The sequence below is a fragment of the Aphelocoma coerulescens genome, chromosome 3, assembly GCF_041296385.1.
Source record: "Aphelocoma coerulescens isolate FSJ_1873_10779 chromosome 3, UR_Acoe_1.0, whole genome shotgun sequence".
Lineage (NCBI taxonomy): Eukaryota > Metazoa > Chordata > Aves > Passeriformes > Corvidae > Aphelocoma > Aphelocoma coerulescens.
The window spans coordinates 18636066-18648176 of NC_091016.1; the positions used below are offsets into that span (position 1 = coordinate 18636066).

A 12111-nucleotide genomic window follows, 5' to 3' on the forward strand; every position below is an offset into this window, starting at 1 on the left:
GACTATACAGTTATTAGGAAAATTAGAAGTTATTAGATCTCTATACCATCAGCCTCCTTCACCTCCTGACCAGAAAGAATTAGTCAAGCAAATGATTTATCCTCAGACAGTTGAAACATGGGTCTCTTAATCCATGTGAATCTGCCTTCTCTGAAAATTCACAAGACTCTTCGAAAGAGCTGTCAAAGTATGTATATATCAAGATGTACATTAGGTGGGCCTATAATATCCATTATGGCTAAATAATGTAAAAACCTGTACATCAGTGTATTGTTATTAACAGGCTCTCCTCACTGCTGCAGGTTTGCAAGAGAATTACTCAAACCCTTCCACATCCTTCTCACACATACCTCCCCAAAGGCTCCTCGACCAATCACCTTCAGAATCTCAAAATCTTCTTTATGTAGTCGCATCTGTTTCACTTTAGATGTAAAAGGTTTGGCTGAAACAAAGGGAAAAAAAAGAATCATTAAAAAAAAAACCAAAAACAGCCCACGCAAAAATCACAAAACAAGGTAACACTAACACAAAATAGATGAAATCAGAGCCCTAAAAACAATGGATCGTTTTGCTTATATACCTATACATCCTAAAGGAATACAGTGAAGTTTAAAGCTAGAAATAATGAAGTAAGAACTAAGTCCAAATGGCTGTGAGAAAAAGGTTTATGAAGTAAGCTTGCTTTTGCCTTTTTTTAATTTAAAAAAAATGTAGTCAAGCTGACTATATTTTTCCACAGCTTTTGAGTTCACAGACATGCACTGCATCTGTGCTGTATAACTCTGGTTGCAAAAGCAAAACATAATAAAATGAGCTCACTTTGGACAATATTAATTTATTTGCCGATCAGCCAAACAATACTGTATTCAATAAAAAATTAAAATGGTGATGAATGGTAAGTGGAAGGGCAATATTACTGGTCTACACAATGTATTGTGCAATGTTTTTTGAAAACTACTTCTTTAACACATGGAACACTTAATAGTCAATTCCTGGGTTTGGAAGGAAGAACAGTTGCACTCAAGACATTATTAACACATTCCCTGAAAAAGCTGAATGTAATTTCAACTTAAGCTTCATTTCCCTCTTCTTTTCCCCCTCTTTTATAATATATTTGAAAACGGTAAGCAAAATAATGTATTGTATTCCAGAGAGGTAAAACCCCAGCATTGTTCGCAGTAAAACAGCAGTCTCAGGAGGACAATTCCCCTCTTTCAGCCCCATTTAGCACTACAACCAACCAGTCCTGGTTCATTAATACATGCTCTCTGCATGCATGCAAAACATCCAAGTTACTGATAACTCTACATCAAAACCTACACAACAATACACTTGGTAAAAAAAAAAAAAAAATCAAAACTTGAAGTAATTTAGCAGGAAAAGGAGATCTTTATAAAATTATTGTTTTAAAAGCTTGTTTAATACTTGCCACAAATGAAATCTTATTACTAAAACAGAAACTTCAGTCAATATGGTTCACAAAAGACAGTTCGATAATCCATACTGGGATGGGTCTCAGGAACATGAAGTTCAATTTCTGGCTCAAAGGCAGTCTAGCTCAATGATCCCAAACAAGCCACTAGAGATACTGCACCCAGTTTCACATCTATGAAACAGGGACAGTATTTTTGTTACAGACAAGGCACTTACCATCACATTCCTGAATCACAAAAAAAACCCCAAAAAAGCACATTGTAAAGACACCATTTTACAAGGCCCATTAAAACCTTACTAGCTTATGCTTTCAGGGTACAGGGGCCCATCTATGTCCATTTCTCTCTCTACAGAGGCTGATGGAATCAGTGCAGCTTTATTTGCAGGGAAGGGTTGTAACAGGCATCATACTGCAGAACAGTTTGTTCAGAACAACATTTCTAAGAAGAAATGGGGAACAGTTTTCAAAAGCTCCAAAAGCAAATGACCCTGAGTAAGAACCAAGTTAAATATACTCAGACAATGTGTAAGAAACCAAATTTGGGTTCTCCTAGAATTCAGTATTTTCTCTTTCTAACGATATAAAATAATCCTCCTGAAAACCACTATCATATTAATCAATTCAATATAGAATTTTAATATTAACATGCAGGCCTTCAAGGCACTACCGCATCCTTGTCCAAAAGCCTACTGCCTTCTATTCAGCAAAGCAATTTTGTAAGCTTGAGACACAAGCTACTTGTAGTATTAATACTTAAAAACCCCAGTATTAATACTTAAAAACTTTTCATCCTAGTCCTTAAAGTAGCTTTGTAAACCGTATCTGAACAACAATGATACAAAAATGCAGAGACTTATGTTTATGATGTATATATATATGCAGCACACCCCCAGTAACATCAGGTACAATGGATGAAAGCCTTTAAAAATCTCAGTGGTTCCAAAGTCTGAACTTGGTCTCTTTCTTCTAAAATACTCAGACACCAGGAATCAATTCTCTACCAGGAATTACATCTGTTCTAACTACAGGAACATCAGCTTATGATTAAGAAAACCCAGCACTGGGTCCAAATAGTAAAGTTGCAGCCATATAACACTGAGATTTTCACTTTAGTTAATACTTCTACTTTACATTCATAATAACTTTATTCAAAATATTGAATTATAAAATTAAAATAAAAATTTGTATTACATTTTAAATACTTCTAAAATGTAATTTAAACAGAAATAAATATATTATTCAAGTTCACAGAGGTTCCCCAAACTTTCAATTAATCTTTAAAATTTAATTCCTTTAAAAGAAAGGTGTTGCAATAGAAAAAGTGATAAGAAAATGTACTGCCTTACTTGGATAGCCTGAGCTGTGCTACACTAAGTGACTGAATACAAATATTAATACTACTGACAAATACTACTGAACAAATTAAAACAAGCCATTAGAGCCTTTTAACTTGAAAAACAACTGATTGAAAACAAACATGTAGTTCTCAACTTCAACATTTTTTGACCATTATAGGCCTGGCTAGAGTACAAGGCACAATTTCTTGCTAACGAGCAACAGCATAGCTGTTTAAACCACAAAGCTCTTCCTCACTTTATATTGCAAGGAAAGGCCTGTCATTCTTTAATTATTACATTCTGAAATCTTCCAGGGTTCCCATAGGGACACTGGAAAAATAAACATCACTATAACTACTTCAGTAAAATAAAGACGACAAAAATAGGTTTGGAGTAGGTTAAATGATTTGTAGTATCAGCATTAGTGGAAAAGTCTGTAAAACCTCCCTCCTCTTTAACTTTTTTATCACCTCTAGCAGAGACATCAAGCAGCCAAGATAGTACCCTAGGAAAAAAAAGGGGGGAGGAGAAAAAAAAAAAAAGGAAAGAAAACAAAAAATGTAAAGAAGAATTGCCTTAGGAATGTGCTCCAAATAGCTCGTTCCAAAAAAGGTCAATTTGCTTTATCATCAACGTTGTTTGTCTGCTGTGCAAACATCTGCTGCTCTTGTGGCAACAGCAATGTTAAGTATAGAAAACTTGGCCTGGCCTGGGGTCTTGGAAGGCCTCTCTCCAGACAGCGTTCCATCCATCCAGCTTTCCAGACTATGAGGTGAACAGGCAGACCTTTTGCAACCAGTCTGGCAGTGTCCTACAAGCCTTACAGAGAGAGCAAACTGTCAGGCCAGGGAATTTCAAAACAGTGTGCTCCAAGGGGTCCCTGAAAAGCAGCTTTGCAGGTGCACAGCCCTCATGTACACCCCCATCTCCCTAAACAGAATCAGCACAAAAGTTAACAGAAAACAACACCCTCTTTTTCAGCAGGAGCTGCCATTTCCTTCGTGGTTGATACCACAGTGACACACTTTCTTTGCAGATTTTTGAGAGCAAGAGGCAGTATGGGCATTTCCTTTGGTGCTTCATTCAGCCTACAGAAATACACAGAGGCATAGCTGATTTTTTTTCCACACACATACCCCTTTTCAATGTTGCTAGCCACGTGTGATACAGATTAGGGAGCAGCAGTTGGCTGTGCCCAAGAGAACTCTTCCTCCTCCAAACGAGGGGTAAGTGTGGGCAGCCTGTCTGCTGCCTCCTCCTGCTGATTTTCAACTCAGCAAGAACAGGAAGTTCATTAAAAAAAAACTTTCCAATTTGCCAGTATTTTCTCTGTGGCCACATGATGAAAAGTCATACACAATGTTTGTGGAGGAGGCTGCTCTGAAAAATATTCTATGTTATCAATCTCTGTGGAGGAGGTGGAGAGGTAAGACTTGACCTATAAAAACTGTTCTATAAAAACACTTGGCCACTCCACCTGGTCAGTACTTCCGATCTCATCCTGCCTGGGAAAACTGCACCACCACCCTCTTGGCAAGATTCCTTGCACTTATTCAACCAATTACCCATGGCAAGAAAAAACAACCTCCCAATTTGCCCCCAGGGCAACCAATGTACTGATGCAGTAAGCTAAGCTGCTTTTTCAAACAAGGTGAACCTGTCATGACTATTCCTTCAACTTAAGTTTCTATGGGTCTCTCCCCACACTTTATGCTCCAGCCGTTCATTCCATTTATGCTTATAATGCATACAAACAATAAAATTCTGTAAAAGGAGAACACTACAAGTGTTAGAAATTGAGATTTTTTCCAGTTGAAATTTAACCAGAACTCCATCAGAAGTATCATGTTAAACACATAGAAAAACACTCAGGAGGACTCTAGCTGCCAAGCCAGGCATGCAGAGGAATATATGTTCTACCCCTGGCCCTGGAAAGCAGGATTTTATTATAATTACAACAACCATCCAGCAGAAGAGAGGCAAATCAATGGGCTCTGCAGTAGTGACACTGAGCTTCAACAGTGTGTTTATCATATTTACAGTGGGGAAGCAGTTACCAGCATTACTTACATCATATTTAATACTAAGGGGGTTATCTCTTAAACTCTTGGAGATAAAAGTCCACCTTCCAAAGAGCTGACACAGGGATGGCAGTGACATGGTGGATAGCCCAATACAGTTTAGTATCATGATTACACCAAATGACATCAAAATAGTAAAACAGCTGTATTGGATGCTTTATTAGCAAAGCTGGTTTCATGCTCCTGCTCCTCCACTCTCTAGCTCCAAGTTTCTGTCTGCAGAGCTTGGGCAGGGCTAGCCCTGGAATTCAGATTTTCCCAGGCTAACCTGCTGGCAGGTTCCTTCTTCTCCCTCACCTGCCAGTGCCCCTTTCCCTCCCCAGCACAGCACTGAAGGAAACCAGGGGTGCTGCAGGCATGGGTTGAAACTGAACCCAAGTGAGATGAAGATTGTTAAAGAAAGTGCTGCAGACCTGGAGCAGCAATTGGGAATGTGTCCTCACAACTGATTTAAACAGAAAATAAAACGTAACAGGACAGTGTTCAGGAATTCCTCTTGGCATCTCACTGTTGCTGTATTTGCTTTTGGATAAACAGGCTGACTAACTCTGCTAAGAGTGAAGACTGTACCCTTGACTGACAGGCTGCAGTAAGATAACTGTATCCTATTTCCCAAAGGAATTACAAAACATGCTTCCTTAGTGATCCACGTATCCCACAGCAAACCCAGCCTTCTGCCCACTGCACTGTTCAATGTAAAATGCCATGTCAAGCCAAAGGTATAGAAATTAAAAACTGTATCCATCAGAATTGTCAACAACAATGGTGAAAGCTCATTCTGAAGGAAATAGTTTGGGAAAGAAAACAACCACCACAGGAAACTAGTAGCTTGCCATTTCAAGACAAAACCCCCTTTGCTTCACTAGCTAAAAGTATTTATTAAAATACATACAGAGCTCCCCCATGCAAATGAGAAAAAACACATAATCTTAAGAGATTGTCACTTAACTGAATACCAAAAGGCTCTCTAATTCTTCCTAGTGCTGTCTTTGCCCCCGCCCCCCCCCCCCAAATTCAACCAACCCAACAAAAAAACCCACCACAAACCCAAAGCAGAATAATATATTGACAGCTCTGTTTTTTAAAAGCATTCTGCAGTTTCGAAATTTCTGTTAAATTCCTGAAAGGAACTTAACAAGTGTTTCTACTTTACAGGCTCGATTCAAACCTAAAGTATTTATTTTCCAGTGGCTTCTATCAGCTGTGATTATGAAATGTGTAAACAGCATTTTTGAGTTAAGACAGACCATCACCAAAGCTTTCAAAAGGTGGTGTGAGAGAAAACTACTCCCAAAATAAACAGTATTTCTCAAAACAAAGGGGAAATCATTGACAATCAGCAAGGCAGAGCTGCTTAAAGTATAATTTGAGAGGAGATGGAAAAGAAATCTCTCCTCTCCACCCACCTAAGGTTGGCAGAACAGCCAAGAAAGCTTTGTTGCAGTTTCTGCCAACTCTCTGGAGGAAATTGGGGTGAAACACTGTAGTCAACAACGATAGCAGCTGAACCACAGAACATTAGTCAATGCAATGTAAAAAATAAAAGCCACAAATACCCTTCTCAGTTTTAACATTCAAGATTCAGTTTTCACTCCCTCAGAACATTTTTAACATGTTTTCCCCGATGAACAGTTAAGTGCCAACATCTCTAAGTACAAGTTAAGAATCTGGCTTTTTCCAGGAATGAGAAGCATGTCCAGAAATTCCTGTACTATGGTATAGAAAGACACAATATTCTGGATCCTACTGTGTTTGCATCAAGGTCAAGTAGAGACCATCCAGACATCTTTGGCTACAGCTACCACAAAATATTCTTCAACGGGAACTTTAAAATCAGGGAGAAAAATAAAATATCTTTCCCAAACATATTAGACTAGTTCTGGTTTTTCCTTCCCCAGACTCAGACGAAAAATAATCCCTGTGTTCACAAAACACCCACTGCAGATCTGGACACTTCCATACCACATCAAGATATGGCCATTATTTTTTTATATTACCATTCTTTCTCATCCCAAGAATTTCAGTAAACCACCCTATGTTTAAATATTATTGTACTAGCAGCAAAGTAAAATATTGAACTTTAATTCATCCTGCTGTGGATTGGAATTCTGAAGCAAGACTTAACTGGCTGTGCTACAAGACTCCTGTTCCACCTATTAAAGAGGGTGGAAATGCTCTGGGAGCAAACCAAGAGCAGACAGGAAGAAAGTTTTGTGGTATTTAAAAACCCTGAAAGGCTAAAACAAAGGAGAAGGAAGAAGGTGGCCTTACACTTCATGAAGCAGAATGCTGCTTCAACTCTGTCCCTCATGCTGTCCCAGAGCTGGAAACAAGTCAATTAAAATCACACTTCCAACAGTCAAGCTTAAACTTCACATTCCCCAATATCTGACACATAACTCAATATGCTGGTATTTGACTGCCAAAAAAATTCTGGATGTTTCAGCTGTAAATAAAATCAACCAGACCTGTGTTTAGAATTACTAACTGATATGAAAAATCAAAATAAACCAGGCATCAAAAATGAATACTTTAAACAGAATTCTTAGTTCTTCAAAGCATAACTTTTTGTTATGTAAAGAAGATATAACACCTTCTAGTCTGACTAGGCTCTTGAAAAAGAGCTGTATGTGGAACACCGTGTGTTGATGAATATCAGAGAAAAAAAACAAATATTGTGCAATAAGAGAGCATGTAACCACACTTCAATGAGGGAGGGGGGAAAAAAGAAAAGGGGAAGAAGAATGTGTCAAGTACCAGCACTCCACTCTGAAGACCAGCTACTGTTATAACCACAACTAAGGCCTGAAATATGTACTCTCTCAAAGCAGTTGTGGAGGTATCAATAATTTTGTCATTTCCTTTGTTCTGCATTTATGTTTTTGCACCCTTAATTAAAGAACTGTTCAATACCTATTTGATTTATAATCCAAATAACCCTCTCAGTTAAAAAATAGAAATGAACCCTCTCTAGAAATTCTGGTGCACGTTGTACTAAAATAGAAATTTTTTACCAGAAGAAAGCCAGCAATTTTGGTCCACTAACGGAGTCCCATGTCAGCTTCCCAGGTATTTCAGAGCCTTGCAGAAGTCTCCATTTCGGAAGGTACAGAAAGAAGGATTTTAAGGGATACTGCCTTACACTCCCTTCTCTTGCCCTCCCTTTCACCTCACCTAATTAAAAGAAAATACCTATATAAAGCAAATATACTGAGGTCAAACATTTGGTATTTTTTTGCTGATACTGAGAGTCTCATTACATCTTACACGAGCAACTAACATTACAAATTTTTGCTTTTAAGGAGAAAAAAAGCTGTAAAAGCTCTGTAAAACTTAAAGCACTTTTAATCTCTCTTAATTAGTTAAAGGATATGTTCTAATCCTTGTGAGAAGGGGAGTGAGCAGACTCCACAAACTTTCCTCCCCTGAAATGACTCACTTGTGTAGCCATATATTCTTAGCATACACTTACACTTAGACCTTGTCAAAATGCACACCTGTCAAGTCTCATGAAGCACACAAATCATTTGAGTCCTGTCTCTCACTCCTCCACTATGGTGCTTTTCCCCCCAAATTCTCTGCACATCCCTGCAGACACTTCCCACCAAGCTGCAAGGGCCTCAGAAGGACAGTAATGCAGCCAAACCCAAACGAGCAGGTAAATTCTTCTTCAGGATGTCACAGGCAGGTGCCCACAGTATGAACATGAACATGTACCAACACATCTTGTTTTTAAGAGCATGGCATAAACCTGCTCATAAGCACTTCATTTATTGTGGGTTTCACTGACACTTGTTTCTATTTGCATTGCAACACAGCTCAAAAGCCCCAAGCAGAGCTAGAGGACTTGTACAAATGCACACAATTACAATCCTATTTCTGCCCTTATAGACAATATCTGAAATGAAAATGTTATATAAAGTCCTGCATTCATGACATTAAACTAAATTTCAAATATTAAAGTTAAAATTCAGAAAAGCAAAACCAACTTCGATATAATGAATGCCAAAGGGAAATATTAAAAACTATACTGAGTAGGAACTTGGTGTTGTGAGAAGGAATTTTGCTTAGATTAAAATAAGACTCATCTCCACAACTGCTTTTTATTGAAATTTCGAGTTTCCAGTCAGAAAAGAAGAGGAGGCACCTTTCCTATGTCCACCTGAACATATGTCCAGGTGGAAATTGCTCCACCTGGACAGCTTAAGCTCCTGTTCCACCCATAACTCACACCATTTTAAAGGCCCTCACCCTGTATTATTTGTACTGTAAGGACTGCCAGCTACTCATTTGTTGCTCCTCATATTTCAAGCTGGGTTATCCAACTGAACATGTATATAATTGTTTGGTTTTTTTGCACTGACACAAGGACAAAAAGGCTGTAATTCAAAATTAAGTCACGTTTCAAGAACTGCTCTTAGTTTTGTGACATTTCAGGGAATTACGATGTCAACAGCAGCCCTTTATTACACAAACCACACTCCTTAAAGGTCTTCAAAGATCCTAGAACTTCAGCACTCTTTCAGAGTTACCTTAAAACTAATGCAATTAAAATAAAAAAATAATTAATCATTTGAAAGTTCAGTACCATTAGGATGTAAATTGCCCGTAATAAATTTGATTTGGCCCACTTGAGAATAAAGACCATATCATAAAGCTTAAGTACCTGACTGTGCACCAGATCCGGCACTCTTATTTCTCAACTACAATCATCTTCACTTTCTTCCTGATTAAGTGATCACTGTAAAATAATGCTGATTAAGATATTTTTATTTTGACCGCACTTCACCTCATGGCAATTTTAATCATTTTATCTTCAATGCAGCTGAATCACTAAAACCTGCTGCTTCTGCAAAAAAGATCAACCATCCCCATCAATATAAATCAAACTTTCAAGAGAATCTTCATTTTGAAGAAGACAAATACATTTCCCAACACGTGTAACCAACCTACAATAAACATTTTCTGTAAGCGGGAAGTTCCTACATAAACCACATTTGTCTGTGAGCACACATGCACATGTCAAGAGATTCTTTTTTCATTTGATCCATACCTTCTTTGTATCACCAAGGCTGCAGTAAAGAGTAATTCTGGAACACAGAGGATGGATCTAATTAATTATGAAACCAAAGAGAAACTTGCACTTATTTTTTAGTAAGTATCTTGGTTCTGGCTTTAGGCACCCTTAATGCTTATATTACCTGAACATGAAATGTTTTCAAACCACCCTTTCAGGGTATATTGCTTCAAACTGACCCTTTAGAACTCCTAACGAATCAGGTGAAGGGATTCACTAATGGTGCATCTGAACTGACTTTTGTGCTACTGAGCACGTCACTTATTTCAGAATCCCTGTCAATGACAAGTCAGAAATAAGAGCGAGCTCAAACCCATGGACTCATACATGCACATATTTGCAAGGCTGAGCCTGAATTAAGAGTCATCTTTGAGTATTTTTATAAGAAGATACAATTATTTGGTTTTATTTATCAACTTAAGATCAAAAGAGGAGGCAGCAAGTGAAATTAACACTCTTTCTATAAAAGATTGGTTCCGTTTCAAACTATAAACTAACCAAAAAGAACAATTAGGCTCAATACAAACTGTTCATCTTCAAATTCCAGATATATTTTCAAAATTTTGTAAGCTTTTTTCCCCAAATACAGACAGGAAAGATGGTCTTACATGAATTTGACATACTGGAGAAGGGATGTTTTGCAAACTGGGATCCAAAATACATAAAACATCCACTGAATTCTGAAAATTCTTTGAATGCTTTTACCCAAGTTTTATCGCAAAAGTCTTGTTTACTAGAAACTTAAAAGGAAAAGCCATGGCATGATATAGTACACACAAACAAGTTTGAGATAAGTAATGGGATAATTCAGAAGTTGGGATACATTTTCAGAAGAGTACAGAACAAAAATTCTTTAATTTCTAAAAAATAGCAGCAGCTTTAAGGAGAGAGTCACTAAAGTTACCTCAATAAATCAACCACACTTCAGAAGAAGGTAACATACAAAAATTTTAGTTAGTGCTTATAATTTTTAAAAATTATCAATCTGGACACTTCATAAAAATGCTCAAATGGAAACTTCACTCTAGTAAAAACAGATTCCAGGGAATAAGACATTTTGTAACTATAAATCATAATTAAGTCATAAGCAAAATGAATGCTAGAAATTAATTACTCTTCACTCTGAAATTAGTTTATAGAAGGTTTGTTCTATGAAAAAAGTACTTGCAGGGACGTAAATTCATAGCTCACATTTTTACAAATGTCTTGTTCCACATACCACAAAGGAGCAAGTTAAGAAGTAGTTCACAGTAAAATGTAAGCAAACTAATGTTTATTTTTGGCATGGATAATTTATGTTCCACATGATATGACAAAACCCATTTTGTTAATTATTTCATCATCGTTCCCTGTTCAGCAAGAGTTCTTAGTTGAAACACCTGGTCATGACACCTCTTCTTCCTCTAGACTTGAGCAACAATTCAATTAGTGAAAGCTTTAACAACAATGTGAAAGATGGTCAAAACTTTCTCTGAATTCTCTGAATTTTTAACACTTTTCCATAGGAAGACAGTACCAACATGCTGCTACTGAAAATGAAGCTTAAGCATAATGAAGCAACAAATAAGTATATGGAGTTAGTTATATCTGAAGGTATGGGTCATACAGTTAACAAACAGGGCTTGTTACTTTTAAACCCTTTTTGGCAAGTGGGTCTAGTCCCAGGTCAAAGCTAGATCACTTCCATTACAACACAGTTGTGCACTCCCAACCTGTTACAAAAAACATGAGATGTGTAACATCTCCCTTCCCCCAGTCTGAATGCTCGGTGGTTTTTCTGATCTCAAATCCTTAGCAAAGTGTGGCAGCTCCTGCCCTCATTAACACCTATTTTTAGATTGTTAGTCTGTATTTACTCAGAACTTACCACAAAGCATTCCTATTAGTTTTAGCTTGGTTTCACAACATTGCTCATCATCAAAAAAAAAAAAAAAAAAGTTGCTTTTTCAAAATCTCTAGTTATATCTTAGTAAATAAAACTGATTTCTCAAACTAATGTCAAACATAAGGGGAAAATGAGCATTCAAATGCAATACATGCAAGAATTCCAAATTCATTTCCCCCAACAACTGTGACTGAACTTATCTACAACTGATGCCTTTTCATACCTATCTATACATTGCCAACTTTCTACTCTATATTAATATTTCTTTCCACCTAAATCTTTATTTATCATAAAAA

General features: G+C 37.2%; 1 protein-coding gene across 7 annotated transcripts in view; it reads right to left on the reverse strand.

Moving 5' to 3' along the window:
- Nucleotides 1-12111, reverse strand: part of CDC42BPA (CDC42 binding protein kinase alpha) — a 184234-nt gene that overhangs the window by 124302 nt on the left and 47821 nt on the right. For all 7 annotated transcript variants that reach the window (XM_069009295.1, XM_069009291.1, XM_069009289.1 and 4 more), the window contains exon 3: nt 351-442. In XM_069009295.1, the coding sequence (XP_068865396.1) occupies nt 351-442 (92 nt within the window). The remainder of the gene's footprint in view (nt 1-350; nt 443-12111) is intronic.